The following is a 23,125-nucleotide window of genomic DNA, read 5'->3' on the forward strand; positions in this document are numbered from 1 at the left end:
AGTCGATTCAAAATGGAATATTCTATGTTTATTTTATACACATCGAGTTCAAAATCTCAATTTTGTGGCCTTGTACGCTGCTTTATGTGACGATTCCAGGCAACAAATAATCCATGTTTACAAAAATCCCCCATCTGTGGACAAAATACTATTTCGCAATGTTAGAGACCCTGAAGTTAATAGATATGTGAGACAAGCACTCTCTCTGATGAATAACCACAACAACACGCTAAATTGACAATTGAATTATAAAGTCTTCTTGTCACAACAGGTAACATATAACATTCTTTGGCACGCCCACACGCGGCTGCTGCATGTTTATTTTGCAGATTGCGCTTGTTTCGTCGCAATAAGAGAATTGAATAGGCGGTGCCTGAATAGAGCTGACGCAACTCCGCCCAAACAAGACACCCGAGTGAAATATCTAACGCATATGTACTACCGTAGTTTTGCACGGGCATTTACGCTCGGTGCTTAGACCAAATCCGTGTTCGCGCACGAAATCCATTTACTCCTCTAAAGTAGAGGTCTGAGCTAGTCTACTTGCTCCGGCTATCAAACGATCGATTCGGTGACATACTCGAGCAAACGCTGAACTGTGTTGAGCGCGGCGGTGGTCCATCGGTGTAAAACACTGACAGAACAGGACCGTTTTGGAGAGGAAGAATGGCGGATTCGAGCAGCACTGCAGCGGTCGGGGCCGCAGGCTCCAACAGCGTTGCTGCTGCTGGGGCAGCTGGCACGGTTGATGTAGCGCCAGCAGTCGGACCCAAGCCAGGGTGCGAGTCTGTTAAAGGCCAGATGTTTGACGTGGGTCCCCGCTATACCAACCTGTCTTACATCGGGGAGGGTGCTTACGGGATGGTTTGGTGAGTTGTGCTGTCGTTGGACTATCGTATCTAAATCAAACGCGCTAGCAAACATAGTCTTTGTTAGCAAACACTTTCAACACGTTAACCTTATTTTTTGTATTGAACACAGCTTTGCAGGTGTTATTATGTATGTATTTAAAGCGGTCACAGAATTCAGACCCTCTTTTAAGCTAAACGCAACCCATGTTGTGGTTAGTAGCGTAGCTGACTTGCTAACGTTCCAGGCGTGGCTACGAGCTTTACAGGAAGCCAGATTGGGAGTGTTGCGCAGGACTTGACATTTCTCTACCGAAGAAAAAAATCTTAGTACACTGCAGTTGTCTTGATTTCTGTGTTAGTTATCACTCAAGTCGTTTTATACGGATGTAATTAATGTAACACATTCATCGACTTGGATACTGACCGCTAAACACTGAGCCTGCAGTAAATCTGCTGCAGAGGATGCGAGTGAGATTTGTTGCGAGGCCTGTCCTCGTGTTATCTCTGTTTGAGATCTACAGCTTTGTGTGGACGTGTTAAGGAACCCTGTTGCACTTGACATCAATGTCGAGTCATGGCTACAGAGACTGGCAGTCAACACGATCAGACGTGACGGCACTGCTTGTCAGTGCAAAGTGGATGGCAGCACGAAAGCCGGGCCACCACAACAATTTCAACAGGAGGGGCCTTTATAAGATCCCTGACATCTTTTAGAGGCATCTGACAGCCTAGTGCATTTTTGTTTTTCTTTTTTCTTTTTTGTGTCGGTAGGCTCAAGAGACAGCGCTGTTGCAGCATTTGCTGTTTGTAAACATTGCCAACACCCACTGCTTGGTGTAGTGAAAGAAGACAGACACGATTTCAATCTTAAGATTTACCACTGCTACAGATATTCAGATGTTTTCGTGTGTGATTTAACCCACGTGTATCTCCAGTTCACAGAGAACATTACTAGTCAATGTAGTTGTGTGGTGATTACATTTTTCACCATGAGGAAGTTGTGAGGTAACAGTTCCTGTTGAGCCTGAGTGTCTAGGACTTTCTCTTTTTTTTTTTCTTCTTTTTTTTGGATACAAATCACTCTTGGGTCATCATTGATCAAAATAAGGGTTTTAACAGTTTGTGCCCTAAACTCTACGAGGGCATTAACAGGATATTAAAGGGTCCCACCCCATTCATGGCTGCTTGCCACACTGCCTGGTCTCCATCTGGTCCATCTGGTCTCCATCCTGGCCTTCATCGACTCAACACCTACACCACACTGACACTGCTCCTACTCTCAGACCTCAGACTTCACAACCCATCACTGCAAAGGAAGTGTCACATGTGCATCACGGCATGTCTGCCTGTGACACCATTTTTTTTTAGCTGAGCATTAGTCTGGTTTCTGATGCAGTCATTGTGCAGTGTGTAATGTAAGACTTGTTTTGTGTTCATTTTCCAAATTTCCTTATCTAGCTCTGCTCTGGACAACTTGACAAACCAGCGTGTAGCCATCAAGAAAATCAGCCCATTTGAGCACCAGACTTACTGCCAGCGCACACTGAGAGAAATCAAGATCCTGCTGCGTTTTCACCATGAGAATATCATTGGTATCAATGACATTCTCAGGGCACGGCACATTGACAACATGAGGGATGTGTATCCTTTCAATGGTTTACAGGAATGGTCTATTTTACTCACCAAACTTTGAATGAGTAACACTATTATATAAAATTGTTTTGAAGTACAGGCTACATCTCTGCCAATTAACCTCTGGAATTATTACACCCCACTTGACGTGGAAAATACATCACAGTTGCAGCTACACCACAGTGTGTGGAAGCTTAATTTGTTTCAGTTATTTACTCCAAACTAGAGAAGATGTTGATCATGAGCTAGAAAATTTTCTCAGTCTACTGTCATGTCACATGTGTGTTTTGTAAGTTAAAGCCATGAGAATAGAGATTTGCAACCCTTTACTTATTTTAATTTCAGGTAAAATTGCCTGTTTTGCAGGTGAAAATTTTACTGCACAAATTTATGTGAAGTCTTTTTTTTATTCATTAGTGGGATAGTTTGCACATGTGAAATGGGTTTTGTGAATGGCAATGTAGCAGAGTGCGTGCCCCTTGACATTTGTAACGCTAATCTTTGTTTATGTTTGATCCATTTGCAATGATCTGTGGAAGAAATTCACAAATAGTGATGCAGTAGTAACAAAAGGTGACTTTACCTCAAGCCATAATGGAGCTACGCTGATTTCTGCTTTGGACAGAAGTCATAACGCATTGGAGCAAAATGAGAGTCAACCCAGCAGTCTGGCTTCAGCCAGGATATGAGAAACAAAAGTGAAGTGTTTTCATACGACCCAGCAGTTGTGATTCATGATTGGGTTAATCATTGTCATCTACACGTGATTGTGCTGTGCTGTGCTGTGCTGTGCTGTGCTCCCTGGCTAGATTTACCCTATTTGCTTGCTTAATGTTGGCTGCAGTAATAGTGCATAAGCTGCATCACAGAATTTGGGGTGAATTTGTCATTGAGGCGTGAACACCAAGCTCAAATAAGATCCTTTTAAAGTGTGTGAATTTGACACATACAATGTTAAATACTGTAATACTTTTGAAATCAGTCATTTCTTCCTTCGTAATCGAAAAATTACTTGACACAAATTGAGAGAACAGAATAATTCTAATAAAATGACAGCAACAAAAATTTACATTTGTTGATTGTGCACATTTGTGATACAATAATTGAAAGTTATCTTGCATGTGATTTAAGCATTGCAATTAAAAGCATTTTTAAACAAGGATGTTTAACTTATGTAATTAATAATTCAGTAACATATAACAAATTATTTTGAGTGACTTTTGTAGAGTTTTAATCTTTATTACAAAAGTTTTTGTTTGTTGCCTGTGCGGCTTTGAGGATTGTGTTGCAATTTCTACGCTATTATTCAGAAGTTTAACATCTTATTTTTTGCTACATATCTGACACCCTATTTTAGCAAGTATTCATAAGACTGCGATGAGAGCAGTCAAATGAGTACAGTTACCAGGTCCCACCCCCTTCTTCTGTGCTATGGGTAGCCCTGCCTCCAAAGTCCTTACTTGCAAACGGGGGGCTTTGGATGATTGATTGATATTCCATTAGGCCCTCCTTGATTGGTGGTTTGGATTCCCGTATGGTGAATTACATTGAAAGCACTCTCTGTGTGGGAATAGAGGTCTGATTATTTACAAGTTATTTCTTTCATTTCTCTCTAAGCAAAAAAAATGATACTAACAAAATATTAGTCACTGGTTGTTGACTTGGATTTGTGACCACCAAGTATTTTAAAGACTACAGTGCAGATGTTTTAAATTTTCCAACATGTTAAAATTCAGTTACAGATATCATAATCTCACCAGCTGATAGGTTCAAAGCATCAGTTTTCCCCAGTCTTAATGTAATTCCTACATGTGAAAAATATTTGCAACAATTTTGTTGAACATCTTCTTCATGTGATATGTTGAACTGCTGTCAATGTTGCTGAGGGCAGATGCATCCAAATGCAGTGATGTCACAAACATCAGTGAGTGGTTCTTTTCTTTATGCTGTTCAGCTAATAGGAACATTACACACTAGTGTCTCTTATATCAACATGATTAAGGGCACAAGCTGGAAGAGTGGATGAGTTATACTAGATTGATTTTATGCATCATTGCATCCAGGAAATCGATTAATGCAAGTATGAATTGCAGTCTGAGGGAGAACCAAAAATTGGTACCAGATACCAGTGGCTAAACTCTTGGTAGGAAAAAGACTAAATATTAAAGCTTAGCTCAGATTCTGAAGTATGCCATTAGTTTTGCAAGTTATAAGCCAAAACATAGTGATTTAAAGAGAAATGAGGTTCATTAGAGTTATTACTTGTCTTCCTGAAGTGGACATGTGCTCCACACGTTAGAGCTAGGTAAGAATAGTTGATCAATAACATTAGCGTATATCATCTGGGAAAAATAATGTTTTGCCTCAAAGGTTTGGCTAGCCATCCATTAGTTATATATATTTCTTTGTGGACAGTGTTAGACAAACCACACTATTGACTTAGCTATTTCTTGGGCGAACAGCAAGAGTTTACCAACTGACATATCTGAGTATTGATGAAAATGTTTGGACTCCTCTGGACGGTCAGGCCTTTGTATTTGTGGTTTAATTTTTTTTCCATACTTCAATGATTTATTAAGATGGAATGAAATTGTTTTTAGAGCGGTCTTTATGTTTCCGGTGATGTCAACGTCCTCCTTGACCCTCACATCCTCCAGCTACATTGTGCAGACTCTGATGGAGACAGACCTGTACAAGCTGCTGAAAGGCCAGAAGCTGAGCAACGACCACGTCTGCTACTTCCTCTACCAGATCCTGCGAGGCCTCAAGTACATCCACTCAGCCAACGTGTTGCACCGTGACCTCAAACCCTCTAACCTGCTCATCAACACCACCTGCGACCTCAAGGTGAGCTCAACATTACCAGTAGCATCTAATGTTCAGTTTAAACAGTGGTAGATTTTAAATATACACCTAACAGCACAAAAGCTACAAAACTGCATATGCATGCTGCACGCAGTTGTTCAAAATCATGCATTTCTATGTGTATTTCCTAAGGTGCAGTAACCATAGTTTCTGTAAGATGTTAAATGCTTATGGTCTGTTTGCTTAGACTTTAGCACAGAAGCATTTTCCTTAATTAAACACTGGTGCTGGCTGAAAAGGTATCTCAGGAATGTGGGATATGGGTGAAGTAACAGCACAAGCCCCTCCTTGCCAGTCAAGACTGCCAAATTATTGTTTATCTTGAACTATGTTCTATTAAAGTACTGTAAGGATTTCATCACAACACAGTGGCCTCGTTCACGTCCTGTTGTACCTCGTCTGACTTGGTGTTTTGAGTATGGTCCAAATGTTCTTTTCAATATATAATCTATTGTTCAAACTCCTTCAGGCTCATTCTTTTGTGTGCATCAACTGCTTAACCAGATTATGTATTTACAGATAATACATATCAAATGATTTTTTTCTGGAGTGTATGAATTTGTTATGTGGGCAGTTGGTTCTAAACAGTGTAAATGAAGATGGCTCAATGACAGAAAGCGTATTCATAACACATTATGGCTGCTTGTGTAAATGGTGTCAACCTGGCCTCTCTTCAGCTGGACACATTTTCCCTGCACTGCTGCTTCTTTCTCCACTCACACGGTTCTGAATATTCATATTTACTGAATGTCTTGTGTTTGATTGTATTTGAGGTGACTGACAGATAAAGAACAGTTCACACCGCTCCGCTGCACTGCTCTTTGTTTGTCATAATGTACCCTCAGACTACTACTCTAACTGTAGCTGCCTCATTCTCACTAAAAACATGGAGGGTTGCTGAAATTTATTTTGGGAAATGTAGAACATTACACATTGAAGTACTCGGTCACAAGTAAAGAAAATGGATTTTAAGCATCACAGATTCATCATAAAACAGGATTGAACAATCAACACCCCCACTGCTATAAAATAAACTTGGATGATATCAAAGCTTGTGCTCAACTAAAGTAAACCAGAAGAAAAAGAATGCATAAAACTGTTTGTGGAACTGTAGAACCATGACTTGTGAATCCTGTTGTTTATAAGGAAATAATTAACAACATTTTATCTAATCATACCCACACTCTTGGGTCCTGTCAGTTATTCAGTTTAAAAGCACTGGTAGCATTGAAGGCTCATTTGTAACTATCAGCTGGTAGATTGATGTCACTGATATCTGACCCCTTGTTTCATCCTCAGATTTGTGACTTTGGCCTTGCGCGGATAGCGGATCCCGAGCACGATCACACTGGTTTCCTGACTGAATATGTGGCTACTCGTTGGTACAGGGCTCCTGAAATCATGCTGAACTCAAAGGTAGGTTTGTGGGAACCTGGTATGGATTCAGAAGTCGACTGTCTTGTCAGATTGTTGACTGTACAAACTATATCCCTGTCTGTGTCTCAGGGCTACTCTAAGTCCATTGACATCTGGTCAGTGGGCTGCATCCTGGCTGAGATGTTGTCCAACAGGCCCATCTTTCCTGGGAAACACTATTTGGACCAGCTCAATCACATACTGGGTAAAATGGTTATCTTAGTTATTTGAAACATGTAGTTTGTTATCATATTTTCTTTAAATTATAGCTGATTTTAACAAAGTGTACACCTATGTGTTGTTGTTTTTTTACTCAAGCCTGTCAAAGAAGTGAAATGGAATTTGCATAACTTCTGACTTGAATTAGCTTTTTTACATTTGGGTGAGGTTGAGGTTGAACAATGGAAACTTGTTTTGATGGTATTTGAAAGATGTTCTCCACTATAACAGCCATGTCTGTAACAAAGGCTGCCAGATGAGCCATGGTCCAGTGACTTGGTTCCAATATTGGATTAGATTGTCAAAAAATAAATAAAATGTATTGAACAATGTGAACATCATATTTTAAGATGCCATTCAATATATGTGAAATATTTTTAAATTGAAATCCAGTTTAAGTCAATTATATATGATGCCCTAGAAAGGAAACCAATCCTGATTGAATAAGAACAGTCAGGTTGAAATTCATGTAGGTCTGTAACGTTTGCTGTCCATTCATGTCACTTGAAATTGAATTGGCTTGAATATGAACCTTAATGAAAGATGTCCATCTGCTGTATGTCTAATCGGTTTTAGGAGTGCTTGGTTCGCCATCTCAGGAGGATCTGAACTGCATCATCAACACAAAGGCCAGGAACTACCTGCAGGCCCTGCCTGACAAACCCAAGGTCCCATGGGAAAAGCTCTACTGCAAGGCAGATTCCAAAGGTTTGTAAAAGGGGGAAACGGGACAGATGTCTTTAAAATACCAGACCCTGTAGACTAACCTGTGTAAGCAAATCACAGTAATTTCTTGTGGGTTATAGTTAACAGCAGAAGCTGCTGCCTCATCAAACAGATATGTGTCAAAAGATTGCCATCAGTATTTTGTAAAGGAGAATAAGCAGCTAAGGGTTTTTTATTAGTCTACAAACACCGATGAATAGTTGTCTAAATAATATTGGGGGGGTTTTTTAATCAACATATTTTAACTTTTAGTTAAAGAATTTCAACTAGAACATCCAGTAAAGTAATAATTTTTATTTAGTGCCATGCAAAAATAACCAAACCATTGTATGTCCCTGTAATGTCCTGCTGGTGTTCACTGGTCAGCGGCGCCATCTTGTTTCCATGCCATGTGGCCTCATGAGATTTCATGAAGCTTCTTTACAGGATCAGCTGACTTAGACAGAGATTCTCACATTCTTGTGACCTTTTACATTGGAACCAAGCAACTGAGGAAGATTACGTTTTTCTTCTGTCAGTGCACTAATAGAGGTGGTACCAAAAGCAAGTTCAGGATAATTGATAGATCGATTGATCAAAGATCCTGGAAGAAACAATGATTTACCCCTCAGTTAGCAGTGGATTGCTTCATTCCCACCTTTTTAAATTTTGAAAGCTCCTCACTTTTACCTCACACACAGTTTCCGTGTAAATGAACTGGCTTTACTATATTTTTTGGCTGTAGAATGATCAGTCCAATAAGCATCTAGACGATTAAATCAGGTTTAATGTGATTATTACACAGTCTGGTAATTTAACTTAAGCCCTTGATGAATTTCCTGCAGCTCTCTGCCTGCTGGGCCATATGTTGACCTTTAACCCCATGAAACGCATCAGCGTGGAGGAGGCCCTGGCTCATCAGTACCTGGAGCAGTACTATGATCCTACTGATGAGGTACGCACACAGCAACCAGCACAAACTGATTCATGAATCGTTCTGCTGTTACCACAGCACAAGGTCAGCAATGACTTACAATGAGATATGAAGTTGTAGGTGATCAATACCTGAGGAAAGGTTTCTTAAAATGACACTTTACTCCAGAAAGGAATCGGACAAGAAACCATCTCAGCCAGTTTTAAAATTTGGCTGAATTGGTGAGGCAGAAGGATTCACCGATTCAAACATGTTGGTCACTGTTTTCAGCCATGAGCCCAGGTTTGAGTATAAGCCTTTCTGCTCTGTGCCTCAATCCTATTAGCAGCGTTTGGAATGTAATTACTGTTAGTTTTGCTCCATGAGCAGGCTTGAGAGATGTTAGAAGAGTAATTGCTAATCACATCATTCTTCCATCAGTGTGAACAGAATCTGTACAGTGACAGTAGTATACTGTTATTCAGGAGTAAAATCTGTTGATGGATTTTACAGTTCATTTTCAGTCATCTCATCTTAACAGCAACAGCTTAATCTTTAATTTTAACTCTTCAACTCACCACTTCTGGATCAGTTTGATAAATTAAGAAGTTTGATTTTAAAGTGAACTGCCAGGATTTTGTTTGTAAAGCTTATTGTCGGTTTTCAGTTGAAGGTTTGTACGTTGTGTTTGTATATTTGTGCAGCCGATAGCGGAGGAGCCCTTCACTTTCTCTATGGAGTTGGATGACCTTCCCAAGGAGAAGCTGAAGGAACTGATCTTCAAGGAGACTGCTCGTTTCCAGGACACCTACCAGGGTTCCTGAGAATCACAGGTATGTGAGAAGACCGGCGACGTCACACCAACAGAGATCTTTCAGTTTTTGCACTGTCAAGAAAAATGATATTGTTGCAGTTTAGCTATTTGTAACAGAAAAAAAATAAGAGAAAGGACAAACACATCTAAGTTTTTAATATTGTCAAAACGTTGAACACAAGTCTGATCTTATTTTTGTTTCATTTCAATCAGAACGGCTCTGTGTGGTAGCAGTACCAGATGGGATATGAGACCACTAGATGTCAGTAGAGCTAATTTGTTCAAACATACATAGAGTAGCTCCCAACAATCAGTAATAAGACTGTCATAGCAGTTAAACATTGATAAATAGTGACTTATTGGTGATTAGTGTAATCAAGCAAAGAGTAGTGACAATATTTATGAGATTCTATTATAATAATGGTTTAAAAAATCTAAATAAACTTTGAAATTTAAATGTCGGACTGCGGGGCCTTTAAAAGTGTGTCCAGGTACAACCTGGTGAAAACCACAGGCATCTGCAAAGTAAGCCCAGTGGGCACCGAGGGTAGCGGCCACAAATTGTCAGCTCTCCAGTAAATGGTCTTAATGTCCTGCTGCTGCACACATGCTTAATATTTAATGCCAGTGTTCACTAGCTAGTGATGGAAATGAAAAATGACCTCTGAAAATGGGAAATTAAAAAAAAAAAAAACTATGTCACTGCTGGGACCTGGTCCTGTCATTAAATTTGTTTGAAATGGTGAGAACACAACTAGAACAACAGGGTTGAAATACGCTTTACTGACTCAACCTGATTGTGACTTTTTCTGTATCTTTTTAATCTTTGTAAACTGAAGGAATGTGTTGGTCTGCTTCTGCTGGGATAAGTTTTACAAAAAATATTTTCTTTTTTTTTATTTATTTTTTTTCTTTAGCCCTAAAGAATGGAAAAAGTCACACAGAGGCTTGGAACAAGAAGACTCCAAAAAACACGCTAAAACAAGAAAAATGCATCTTCAAGCAACCAACAAAAAGAGAAAACAAGAAATATGAACATTTAAATGCTTATCTTTCCATTTCTACTGCAAGAGAGCTAAGTTAGCTTTGATTTTAGTTTGATTTCTGTGGCTGGGTGGGGCGGTAGGGTCTGGCGTCCCTGTACTGTTTCAGTTTTATTCATGTTGGACTCTCCCTCCTCTCGCCTCATGTTGGTTTTTTTGTTTAACATCCTGCCTCATCCTACATCTCTCCTCTCCTCTCTTCTCCTCCTCCTCTCCTCCTCCTTCGCCTCTCACTCCTCTGCTTGTCTGAACTCTGTTGCTTCCTCCCATATAAACAAACGACTGTATTAACTAATGCCATTACTCTCTTGTCTTGCTCCATGTAAATTGCATTGCTGAAAGAATCAAGTTATAAAATAACGGGGGGAGCTAATCGGTGTGTTTGTGTATATACGAAAATATAAAGGCTTTTTTTAAGTGTGTTTGTCGCAGTACACCATTGTTCAAGTGTTTTCAGATAAGTTAAGGTTGTATTTGTATGTTTTGGGGTTTATATTTACTGGTCATTTAATTTTGAACACTTGTTTATAAGACAAACATTCAGTGTTTTTACAGGCATGTTGGCAGGTTTATAGATTTCTTTGTTGTTGCTCTTTTTCTTTTTTTTCCTGACAAAAAAACTACGATGTTCATATGAATGCATGCATTCCTTAAATTAACCAAAGTGACAGAGATGCAAGAAACCCGACTGGGGAGCAACTAAGTTGTTATCTGTTGTGATTTAAATTGTATCATGAACGCATTTCTTATGTGACAGAACAGACTGATCGAACCCTCTCTTCATTTATATAGAGTTGGTTAACTTTACGGGGCGATTGATGAGCGGAGCAAATAGAAAGAAAAGAACAATTTATAATTATTTCTATAACTGTCCATTCAGCAGGAACACCAGGCCCTGTTTTCCAGAATCTTCATGATACCATTCCAGTTTTATTTGTCAATTCCACCAAAATTCAGAGACTTGAAAGGTTTTTTTCAAACTGCAGATGCGGAAACGGGAGAGTTTGAACAGAACATGATGTGAGCCACTAGTATAACATTACCATTTCTGACCTTTTCACATCCTTTCAGCCATTAAAAATGCCCAAAATCTAATTCATGGTCTGTATTTTATTTGAAAATTAGATTATGCATCTGTTCCTGCAGGTGAATAATGATCTCACCACAGCCTGTCAATCCTCATCTCTTCTTGTTCCTAATATTGCGGATCCTTGTTTAGGGATTGTGTACAATTTTCTGGAAAACATGGCCTGGTTGACATGAGCTTTTCCATCCCGCCGTGCTGTAATTGTAATGTTTTCCTTCCTGCTACTGTCTGACCCAGAAAAACTGTGTGGCATCAGACCTGCATCAACTGAGGCCTGAATGAGTCCAGAATCAGAATCACCACACTTGAATTTAGGCTGCAGAAAAGCAAATGAACTGTCCAACAAATTATTTCTGGTTTCTAATTGTTGTTTTTTTTTCTTTGGCTCAATAATGTGAGAGCTGAATGTAAACAGTCTGACCTTCTGGAGCTGATGACAAGGCTCTGAATTCATCCGCTGCAAACTCCTGACTGTTGAGAAAACTACATGTTGCTGATGAATGCTGCATCAGTGTCATGTGGATGAGGGCTGCTGGCCTGTGACCACTTACAATGTTTTTCTGATTAGAGTTGAACGTAAAATACAATACTGTATTCATATTATGGTTAGGTTGAAATTCATTCAGTGATGATCTGGTGAAACATCAATATTTACAGTTTCAGACCAAAAACCAGTAATTTGAAATCTACAGAATGATTGAAAGTGGCGTAATTAACAACATGACAGTGAAATTCAGTGATGTCAGAATCGTGACCAGTTCTGTTCCTGCTCATGACAGGCAAGCATCATCATTCCTTCATTGTTGTACAGTTTATATCCCAGTGTGTCGCTTCTATTCTTCTGTGTGTGTTTTCTGGCTACTGTTAACATGCTGGGTGTTTTGTTGGGTTTTTTTGGTTTTGTTTTTTTACTGCCTGTTCCTGTTGTTCCTGTCACTGTTTTCCTCTGTCTCTTTGCTCTGGATGTGACTCTACTAACTGCTGCTTGTGTGAGTGCTGTCGATGGGTTCAGCTCAGTCACCAGCTCAGCCTGCACTAATTTTTGCCTGTTATACTGGGACTAGTAGAGGACCACCCCCCTCAAATGGACCAACACATTCTCTGGATCCTCTCTGTCTACCAGGGCAGGCCCAATAGACTCCACATCTGTGTCTGCCAGCCTTGCCCTCCCGTCAGCGAAATCGAGTTTGTTTGTCCGCGTCTGGCTCCAGCCGCGTCATCGACCGCTTTCTCCAAAGCCATAGCCAGTGGGATTGATGTGAGGCTTTTTGGCACACGTAGTGACAGTCATCCCTTAGTTCAGTTTCCAACTCTCACCACGCTTTACTCAAAAGGGCTGCCCCCTCCTCGTAGATCACCGCCGGTCATACAAGAGGGAAAGAGGGAAGGTGATCTAATCATAACCCAATCAGCACGCCTGCACTTTGTCGTTCTGGCCACGTCCCTCCGCCCCTTCAAGTTGTTTATTTTGGTCTGCTTCCTGTCTGCTTCCTCCTCATTCAGCTTTAAGTTCCACCTGCTGTTTGTGTCCATCTGTCTGTTAAGGTCCACAGATCCTCAGTAATCTCATCTTTTGTATAATGTTTGTGGTTCTGCTCCTCAAACCAGAGACTCCCCTCGTCCTGTTTGTGTCCTGAATGTGTTTCCTTGAAGCATGGGCCCTCTTTCTGCAATTCCCTGTGCTTTTACATCTATGAGACTCTTTTCTATCTTTCTGACCAACAGAGAGTCAGATACTCTGTATGTATTTCATATATACAGTAATTTATATATATATATATATATATATATATATATATAATTTGGTCAGCAGTCAACCAGGCCCTGCTTGTTTTTGTCTCCGACCTGTCACCAGATCTAACATGTCACCGGGTAACCGATGAAAGGAACCAGGAGGAGCACACTTTGCAATTCCTCTGACACACAGACTCCCACATACACATTTCCACTTTCTTTCTAAGGAGTGAATTTGTGTGTTTGTGAAAAGTTGCATTTAAACACATCAAATACATTCACACAGTATCTATGAGTCTGAGGGCCTGCTTGTCACGAGGCCTGTTTCCAGATATTGTCGTTTTTAAATGGCTGTTCTTATTACCGCTATTGTTATATTGGTGAGCTGTTGTACTTTCTCTCTTCATTTTTTTACATAAAAGGGAGTTGAAGTATTTTTTTTATTAGGATGTTTTTATTTGTATTTGTTTTGTTTCTCTCATGGGAGTGAATTATTATTGGCAGTGTTTTCAATCTTTCTGAATTTTTTTTTCTTTGATTTCCCCTCCTAAGATCTTATGAGGAATTATTTTAAAGAGGATTTAAGTAGACTGTCTAAGAGGTGAGTTTTTGAGGGGTAGTATGTATATTCATGGATATTATGAATTAAATGATTAACAAAAACAGAATTATATACATATAATTAAATAAAATTTCCTGATACTGTTGCAACTCTTTGATATTATTTTTCCCCTCTCCTGTGTAGATTGTAGTACGTTTATGGTTAATTCACAGTCAAACCAGCTTCTTATATATAGTCTAAAAATGGAAACTCGAAATAATCCAGTTATGGACTAGAAGTACAGTTGATGAGTTCTGGTATTTGTATCACTAACAAACGTGACTTTCTGGTAACTGCATTGAACGGCTCACCCTGCTCACTCTGTTCACTCAGACAGCAGATGACACGGACTCTCCCTCGTCGCCCCCTTGGAGAGTACCAGTGTGATTGGTACTCATCTTGAAAGTATTAGTAATTGTGCACTTTCCACTCCAAGACTTTTCTTTTTCCTTAAATTGTTAAGAACTCTGGGCAAAGAAATATTTCATCCACCTGAGAGGCGTGTCACCTCCCAGTATTGATAACGACCACAAGATCATTGCATGGGTTTGCTTTTGGTTGGTCACAATAAATGGTCTCAGTTTTGGCACACAGTGTCATTTTAAAAGAATGAAAAAAACCCCATTACATTTATATAACTACATAGTCATGCGAAAAGACAAAACTACCACAAAATAATGCACGACCATTAGAAAAAGTGACAAAATGACCACAGTGATTCAAAGAAACACAAAGTGAGAAAAACGAAAAGACACCTCCAGTTTGGTTGAGCTGTTCTTCTGTCCTAAACCTAATGAATGACATCTATTGATTTTGTTTCATATTTGAATATTTAAATTAAGAGTCATTTAAAATGACCTCTCAAACATGCCTGTACAACTGGCCTGAAAATTAGATGTGAATCCTGACAGTCATGGGAATGCACATGTTTGACATCTCTGCTTTTCTGGCTTTGCAGTTTCAACATCTCAGCCCACATGTCTGAACATGGCTTCAGCTTTCCATCCCTTAAATTCCAAAAGTTGTTTGTTTACTTACAGGTTTAAAAAAAATCTGAAAGCAGGAAAACAGAAATGTGATCAGATTCTGGGATGCTTGTCAGGACTTACTCACGTTTTGCATGTCAAAAGGAAAACCCTGCAGAACTGAGAAACCCCTGGAAGGCTGCACCACACTGCCGTGAATAGATTTTTGTTTTAGTGAAAAACAGGCTTGTTGTAACACTTCAGAGGCTGGGCTCTCTGTCATACCATTGTTTGACACATTCCAGTTGAATGCCACAGTGCTCCACTTCACTGACTATAGTGTATGTGTAGCCACCATGCATGACTCCACAAATTCAGTTTTTATAATCTGATCTTGTGGGTCAGGGTTGAGTTTGCTTTTCTCCAAACACCACATCCCTTTTGTCAAACACTAAGGCTAAGAATCCTGCAGCACCAGCAGCAGTGCCTTCATCTTTGTCATCAAGTCTAGACAGGTCGACTACTTCTTTCCTAATTTTGAATCTCCTGTCAGTTACAGCATGTGATCTAACTTGATACGCAATTATGACAGCAAAAATACTGATTAAAAAAATAGAATAAAAGAGCTCTATGTAAGAAAGGCGTTAGCAAATATGCAATGCCCAGGTGTGATTGATACACACACACACACACACACACACACAGCTGTACAATACCCACCACACAAAGGAGAGGGAAATAGCATTGCCACAGGCAGGGAAAGGTAGTGAGAGAGAGGGAGTTGAGAGGTGAGCTGGGTTAAAAGCTGGTGCTTCATTAACAGATTTTTACTGGTCTGAAGTTTCCAGGTGAGAGAGAGGAGGACGTACTTTGGTTTTACCAGTCAGTCCAGTTAGCTCTTATCTCCCCGTACAGACAGAGAACACATTGTCTTGACTCGAACTTCAGAATGTGCTCAGTTTCTGTGAAACCCAAAGGGGGAATGCGGTGAAACTTTTGGGCATCCCTCGCCAGCTGGTTGGGGTGTATCACTGTGTTATGGTCGGGTCTGACAGAGACTGTCACAAGTTCACAGGACGTTCTCAGGAGGAAGGATGAGTAGTTTTCTGTACTATCTCCTCCCAGCTCTGGGTGGGTACACGCTCACTTCGCTTTACCTGCTGAAGAACCCACTCATTCTGCACAAGAGGAAACGCACGGCCTTTTACTGCACACACATCTCACACAGGGGAGGTGAGTATACATCTGTGTGGGTTGTGCTGCTGTAACTCCTTCATACTTTCTAGATTTCACAGAATTAATAAGGTTTTAGATGAAAAGCAGTAGCAGACTGACCTGCAGGAGCTTTGACATATCGGACCACGAACAGGTCATGCGTCTCGAGGAAGCTTCCTGACTGGGAAGTAGCCAAATAGACTGATGGAGTAGTACTAATAATTATGAACTCATAATTATGATAATTCAGGAAACGGGGAAGAAATCAACCAAAACTCCAGCTAGCTGGATGGAAAATGCGGATATTTGATTGATAACCTCCTAATGTCTCGAAGCAATGAGGATCATTTATACTATTCATTAAATCTGACTCAACTGTGGTAGAGGCAGCGATGTAATTGTCTCAGACAACAAAAGTGCATCCGAATGTCATTGAATTTTGCCTGTATTCTGCCTTTTGAAGCTTCTGTGCTGCCATTCAATCAATCCTCCGTTTGTTTATAGGATGTGGAGAGAGGATAGAAAGCACAATGGGGGCGTTCAGAAAGTAAGTACAAGATAGGAGAGGACAGTGGATGCTCTCAGAACAGAGCAGGTCTAAGAGATGTCATTTGGTAAAACATGAATTCTTTTTTTCAAATTTTTCTTCTCAAAGTAACCAAAACCATTTAAATACATAAAATAAGATGTACAAACTAAGAACAGCAAAAAACAGGAAGGAAAAGTTGATTTTCTTTTTTTAAATTTCTTTCTCTTCTTGATTAAACTTGACCCGGATGACTGAGGAAGATTTTCTCTGATACTTGTGGGAGTTATCTGCGTGGGCCTCAGGGGCATCCTCAGAATAGAACTGAATTAAAGCATTTCGACTTTACTGATCACATTTTGTTGTATTAATTTCTTCCATCTCTCCTCCACCTGTCTCAGCGCGGTAGAACAAGGCACACACATGCTGGAGCTGGACTGTCACCTGACAAACGATGGACATGTGGTGATTTCACATGATGAGAATTTGTTGAGGGAGTCAGGCCACGACGTGACCATCTCCTCCCTCAAACTACAGGTGGGAGGGCAGATCCTTCATTGTTACTGGTGTGGGCAGAGCTCACAAGGATGTGTGTCGTGTTGAATTAGTGGTTTTATAGGTTACTGGGTGAGGATGAGATTCTCAAACTTAAGTAGCTCTCGTTTAAAATTACATGTCGGCCTAAGTTTCCTCTGTAGTTCAGATTCATATCTGCTTCTGTCTTATTCTCAAAAAAAAGCAAAAGAGAATGTAAAGCCTAATATTCACCTTAAACTTGCCCAAGATACTTTCACACAGCAGTCTATTCTGAATAAAATATACATCAGATCAACTTTTGATTTTGACATGGTTTGATATGGTTTCAAGGTTGACAATTTTACCAGGAATATTCTAATCATGGCAATAAGGTGTGATCACCCTTTTGTTCTTTATCTAGGCAAATAACTCTGTTTTACTTTTGTGGAATGACAATCATTCGCTGCCATGATATGTTGCCTTGCCTCCAGCATACCAGTGGCCTGATCAGGTGATCCCAGTTATGTTACCTGAGCTGTTTCATGAAAATCGGGTTACATGAAACAGAATGTAATGCGATTTACATTCTATGTGTATCAATCATACCTGAGAGTCCTTTAGGATTAGTGGGATAAAAGCAGAGTAGCGTCAAGGCTACTCAGACTGCTCAGTTAGCCTTGCATAACAGATATACAATTTTAAGTCAGAGAAATGTCTTTCTCAAATTGGGACGAAACATGAGAGGGGCCTTTTTAAAAAAATTTTTTTACAAATAATATAACTCTTATTGCCTCAATAAACTTACTTTAAAACTTTCCTAGGATCTGCCTCTGTACAAGGAGCGACTGGAGGTCACATTTAATGCAGGTGAGTTCTTTTCCTCCTTCTCTAATCCTCCGAAACAAAAGACCCTTTAAAGGAGTGCTTCAGTCTGGTGTGTTTGGTTTGCGTTGCTTTATGCCTGTCCCTCCTTCAGGACACTTCAGCACTGGTGCAGACAGGAGGTTCGCCCTACTGGAGGACCTGTTCAGGACGTTCCCTGAGATTCCCATCAGCATTGAGATCAAAGAAAACAACCAGGTGTTGATAGAAAAGGTACAGCACACCTCAAAATGTTGCAAAATTTTTCATGCTTTTGCATTGGTTGGAAATAATGTGACCAGGGAATGATATAACATTTATATTTGTCTATAGCATTGGTAGCCACACTGGGTTGTCATGCTGTGTTATTTCCAAAAGCAAAGACAGAAAATCTCAGAAAAAATAATCTTAATCAAAATAACAATCAAAATAAGTAACCTGACCAGAGAGATTTCTCCCAAACTGACATCAGTAGCTGACGTCACTTAATCTGCCGTCTTCTCTTCTCAGGTGTCAGACCTGGTCAGACGCTTCAACAGGGAGGGGATCACCGTGTGGGCCAGCGTAGACTCCACCATCATGAAGAAATGTCGCTCAACGGTCAGTTAACCACCAGAGGGCGACATTGTTCCCGGTTCACCGTCTACTCACAGACCGCAGGCTCCTTCTGGGTTCATTTACCGGAATGGCTGAGATCTCAATTTGTGTGCTCCTTCCTAGAACGGTTCCATGCCGTACAGTTTCACCGTCAAACGAGGCGTGCTGCTACTGTTCCTCTTCTACACCGGTCTTCTGCCCTTTTTTCCGCTTGGAGAAAGTTTATTGCAGTTCTACCTGCCGCAAATCATCAACAGGTGAGGCTGCAGGTCTCCATATTAGTTACCTGGACAATGTCAGGCCCAGATGTTTTAATATGTTGGTTACTTGGAAACATTCAGTTAATTTTATGTTTTTCTCTATTTTTAATTTAAATTTAATTTTTTCTATTATTATTAGTAGTAGTAGTATTTATTTTGTGTGGATTTGATATGTTACAATGCAGTTATTGTTTCTGTTAAAGGACATACATCCCTGAGAATAACATCCTGAAGAACTGGCTGATTGTGTCTTTGTTAGAAAAGTGAGTGAAGGTTCCAAGGTTTCCAGGCTCCAAAATTGAGTATTTGGAGTAATGTATTTATATGAAATTATACCTTTGGCTGTCATTCCAGAGTCACAATGAGGAAGAGACTTTTTAATCATCTGGCAGCCAGAGGAATCCAGGTATGAAACCATCAACAGAATACAACGATAAATATTGGAAGAGAAAATACAAATCAGCTCAGCCAAAGTTATGAATACTGTAGATCAAAACAAGATTTTATTTCAAGCAATATGGCAAAATATGTGACCAAAATATGTTTCATACATGAAAACATCAGATTTTCAGATGGCCTGATAAAATATTATGTCAAATAAACACCAATGTTTAATCAATAAGGGGAAAACAAAGTAATCAGTATTGCTGTGAGTGCCCTGAATGCATTACCTCTGTTGATGTGAGTAATCTCTGTAGAGATGAGCTCACACCCATCATCAGACCATGGGGAATAGCATGAAAACAAATGAAGTCATGTCATAGTCAGCTGCTGAGGATATCACCGTATTTGAACAATTCTGAGTGATTCTGAGGTTGTGACTAAGAAAAGGTCTCCCCCTCATTATCCACATAAAAACGCAGGGACGGTATTTCTACCATTTCTTTAACAAGCCAAGATCCTCAGACCAACCTTGGATGCATTATTTTTATTATTTATTCAGGAAAACATTTATCCATGCAATGGCTTATGTGTAATGCAGATATATAATGTAGTAATGTTTTTGTTCTTTGATAACAATGAACTCTTTATATCTTTAACAATCATGTCAAAGCACTATTGGTTGGTATAACAATGAAGAATGTTCTGTTGCTATGGCATTACCAACAGATGTAACCATGGAACAACACACTTTATTCTGAAAGCGTTTGCTCCAGTTTGGTGGTTACACAGAGACAACTGATACTAATTTAGGGAAAAATGATTTGACTTTCTATGAAAGATTCAGTAATTCAACACTGAAAGACAACAGGGGAAAAAGACACCCTTTGTTTTTGAGTGTCACTCTTAATCGATCATCAGATTCACTCTCTGTGTTAATGTTTCCACGTTTCCCACTGCTGGATGTGCATATAAATTCTAATAATGACTGCAAAATCCAGGAAAACAGCCTAAAATCTTTGAGACAAAGAAAGTTTTATATTTTATGTCCATTTTCCAAACCTTCAGTTCTCTTTTCTCCATTGTGAATTTTTTTAAATGTAGGTCAAGAAAGGGTGACAAATAGTATAAACTCTGATAACAGAAATTTCTATCTAATTTATTGGGTTTTTTATATGAACACCATCAATCACAGGTACATGTCTGAAAACTATTTAATTTCTCATAGTTCCATTGTAGTGCCAGAAAACCAAAAAAATCTTCACTAGTAAAGCATACTCATGTGTATAGGCACTTCTAATGTATCACTAGAGCTGAATATTATATTTGCATTGCAGGTACATTTGTTTGTGTGCAATGAAGATGAAGACATAAAGAGTGCACTTGAAGTGGGGGCTACAGGGGTGATGAGTGACTATCCATCACTTCTGTCAAGCTACTTCTACAGGCACAGAAATCTGACCTCAAACACCTCCACACATGACAACAGTAAAAAACTTGGGAATGGCAATGATGGAAAATGATTGTTTGAAAAAAAAGGGAAGAAACAAAGAGGATAAGTGAACACAAGAAGTGTTATTCATCCACCTGTGACAAGTTGGTTAAAGAACTGCTGGTTGGATTACTAAACTCAAAGCATTGAGAATAAAACTATGATTAAATTCTTTAGTATTAGCACTGAACTACTGTTGATCAAATGATTTACATTCGGTTCATTTCTGTGTGTATAATCTTGTTTTATGCTACAAATAAAATCATAGAACTTGAAACAGTTTAAGACTCATAGCTGATTGTTTGAACTTAAATCATATTTTCATCAGAATTCTTGTGATCAAAGTAGCATTTAGCTGTGTGTGAAGGAAAGAAGAATTTAACGAATGAACTGCACAGTAAAATGAATATACTGTATAAGCAAATACATATGTATATAAAATAAGAGAAGGGTTTGTCTTTTGTTGCCTTAACAGTCACAAAGTAATTTGAGGCTTCTGTTTTTAATTTGCAGGGTTTTGAGTTTGGAAACCCTGCAACATTAAAGAAATAGTCGACTAAACTTTCACATAAAATTTCCATTTAATTTCATTACATATTTTAAATCCGAAGAGTTCCATCTCGTGCAATATGTTTCCATCACATTGTATAAATATAAAACTTGAGTGATTTTATTCATAGAAACATAAGTGGTTTAAAGTACATTAGTTTTAAATATAAGTAACACTTGAATAAACACTTTTGGAAAACGTTGACCCTGGATGTTACGTGACAGATGTGATTACCATTCATTGATCCCTAGTCCTATACGTGTATTGGACTAGGAATCAGCAGGACTCCAGTTACTACATAAACAGTACATTAATCAGAGTCCAGAGCTCCACCAACACAGTTTATTTTATTGTCACATGACAGACTGATCCTCATTATATTAGTTTTCGATCATGAACACCCACATTTGGAATCTGGAGTCACATTTATATCATTATTGGTGTCTTAGTTATTCAAGAAAAAAGACATTTCACTAACGGTGCTTTTGTACAGGATCTAGCTCAACATTTATTTCTTCAACTGCACAAACCACAACCTATCAGTTTCACTGTGATTCATCAAGTGACAAAAACTGTCATTAAACCCCAATATTGCAATCTTCAAAAAGAAGGAAGGAAATATTGTGTCTGACTTTTAAGGCAGAGACAAGATTTCCTGTCAAATGTACAACCTTCCTAACAAATTCCTCAGGTAATTTATGCATAATTGATGGAAATGTTTGAAAATAGTTGTGTCGTGCAATATTTAAGAAAAGGACATTCCTGTCTTTCCTTTTCAACTGGATCTGTTCCAAAATTTAATGGATTGTTACTCGTCATGTATCCAACCCTGTCATTGGGTTTTGTCAAGCGTTTTGTGTAACCAAACAGACAAACAAATGAAAAACTGAGCAATCATAAGTTATCAGATTGGTGCATAGACTTGTACTCTCCAATACCTAATGTGACATTTTTTTTGTATTTGAAATTTTTCTCAGAGATATAATTAGGAATGTAGGAAAATTCCACTTACTGACTCCTTAAATTGAATACAGTACTGTAGTTGCATGATTATTGGATGAGTGTCAGCCTCCAGGAAAAGTGTTTATCTGGGTGAATGATGGCATGTGAGATGTGTATGTGAATGTATATGTATAACTAATTACATGTTGTATATTGTGTATGTGTTTGTATGTGTAATATGTGTGTATTTATTTTCTACTTTTGTAGCTATCACTCAAAACCAAACAACAAAATATGAAAACATTCCTGGAAATAAAACCCCATTCTGATTTGAGGGACTCATTTCAATAATCTGTGATTTTCTTTTGTGTTAATTCATGAAATGTTAGGTGACTAACCTTTAGATGGGACATTTAGATGAGGTTGTGATTGCGTTTATCTTTATTAGACACAACTTTGTGTTTTTTCTGTTTTCAGTGTGTGAAAAGGTGTTGCTGGGATGGCCTTGTGTTGACTATTTAACCAGATGGACTTTGTGACGTGACATCATATTTCCCATGATAAGAGCATACGCGTGACTTTGTTTTGACTGTTTCCAGTGTTAATTTTTACATCACTTCAGGGGTTGGTCTGGACTGTAGAAAATCAGGATCAGGACAGCTGACAGCATTTATGATCTGATGTTTTTTTACTCCTTATAAAGTGAAAAGACACAAACATGGTATTTAAGATATAAAACCCCATACATTATTTCTATAAATATAGTCTAATACTGTACATGAATGTAGTGTTATTAGTGCAGTACATGTATCTGAGGTCCTTAAGTCACTCATCTATTACACCTTTACACATACAGTACATATAGAGCAGATTTACATTTGCAGTGAGCCTCACCTGTTTCCTTGTTTTCCTAGGTCAAAGTACAGCAATAATGCTGTGA

The 23,125-nt window shown here is 39.0% G+C and overlaps 2 protein-coding genes across 2 annotated transcripts; both read left to right on the forward strand.

Moving 5' to 3' along the window:
• The first annotated feature begins 401 nt into the window (after window positions 1-401).
• Window positions 402-13,990, forward strand: mapk3 (mitogen-activated protein kinase 3). Its single transcript, XM_068336169.1, has 9 exons — window positions 402-869; window positions 2,310-2,492; window positions 5,141-5,330; window positions 6,648-6,764; window positions 6,855-6,969; window positions 7,560-7,691; window positions 8,534-8,643; window positions 9,306-9,434; window positions 10,333-13,990. Exons 1-8 carry the CDS (start codon window positions 667-669, stop codon window positions 9,423-9,425), a joined length of 1,170 nt encoding a protein of 389 aa, XP_068192270.1. The 5' UTR covers window positions 402-666; the 3' UTR covers window positions 9,426-9,434; window positions 10,333-13,990.
• A 1,633-nt stretch (window positions 13,991-15,623) lies between these two features.
• gdpd3a (glycerophosphodiester phosphodiesterase domain containing 3a) lies at window positions 15,624-20,973 on the forward strand. Its single transcript, XM_068337131.1, has 10 exons — window positions 15,624-16,078; window positions 16,565-16,607; window positions 16,988-17,123; window positions 17,924-17,969; window positions 18,079-18,197; window positions 18,474-18,563; window positions 18,684-18,817; window positions 19,024-19,083; window positions 19,175-19,226; window positions 20,539-20,973. Exons 1-10 carry the CDS (start codon window positions 15,940-15,942, stop codon window positions 20,722-20,724), a joined length of 1,005 nt encoding a protein of 334 aa, XP_068193232.1. The 5' UTR covers window positions 15,624-15,939; the 3' UTR covers window positions 20,725-20,973.
• The last annotated feature ends 2,152 nt before the right edge of the window (window positions 20,974-23,125 follow it).

Source organism: Antennarius striatus, chromosome 16 (assembly GCF_040054535.1).
Source record: "Antennarius striatus isolate MH-2024 chromosome 16, ASM4005453v1, whole genome shotgun sequence".
In the NCBI taxonomy this organism is placed as follows: domain Eukaryota; kingdom Metazoa; phylum Chordata; class Actinopteri; order Lophiiformes; family Antennariidae; genus Antennarius; species Antennarius striatus.

Excerpts from the sequence above, each read along its gene's own strand:
- mapk3 (XM_068336169.1), top strand. The coding sequence starts at position 667 with ATGGCGGATTCGAGCAGCACTGCAGCGGTCGGGGCCGCAGGCTCCAAC. Across the intron at positions 2,493-5,140 it reads ATTGACAACATGAGGGATGT|CTACATTGTGCAGACTCTGA; the intron begins GTATCCTTTCAA and ends CACATCCTCCAG. Across the intron at positions 7,692-8,533 it reads CTGCAAGGCAGATTCCAAAG|CTCTCTGCCTGCTGGGCCAT; the intron begins GTTTGTAAAAGG and ends AATTTCCTGCAG.
- gdpd3a (XM_068337131.1), top strand. The coding sequence starts at position 15,940 with ATGAGTAGTTTTCTGTACTATCTCCTCCCAGCTCTGGGTGGGTACACG. Across the intron at positions 16,079-16,564 it reads ACACATCTCACACAGGGGAG|GATGTGGAGAGAGGATAGAA; the intron begins GTGAGTATACAT and ends GTTTGTTTATAG. Across the intron at positions 17,970-18,078 it reads GGAGGTCACATTTAATGCAG|GACACTTCAGCACTGGTGCA; the intron begins GTGAGTTCTTTT and ends TCCCTCCTTCAG.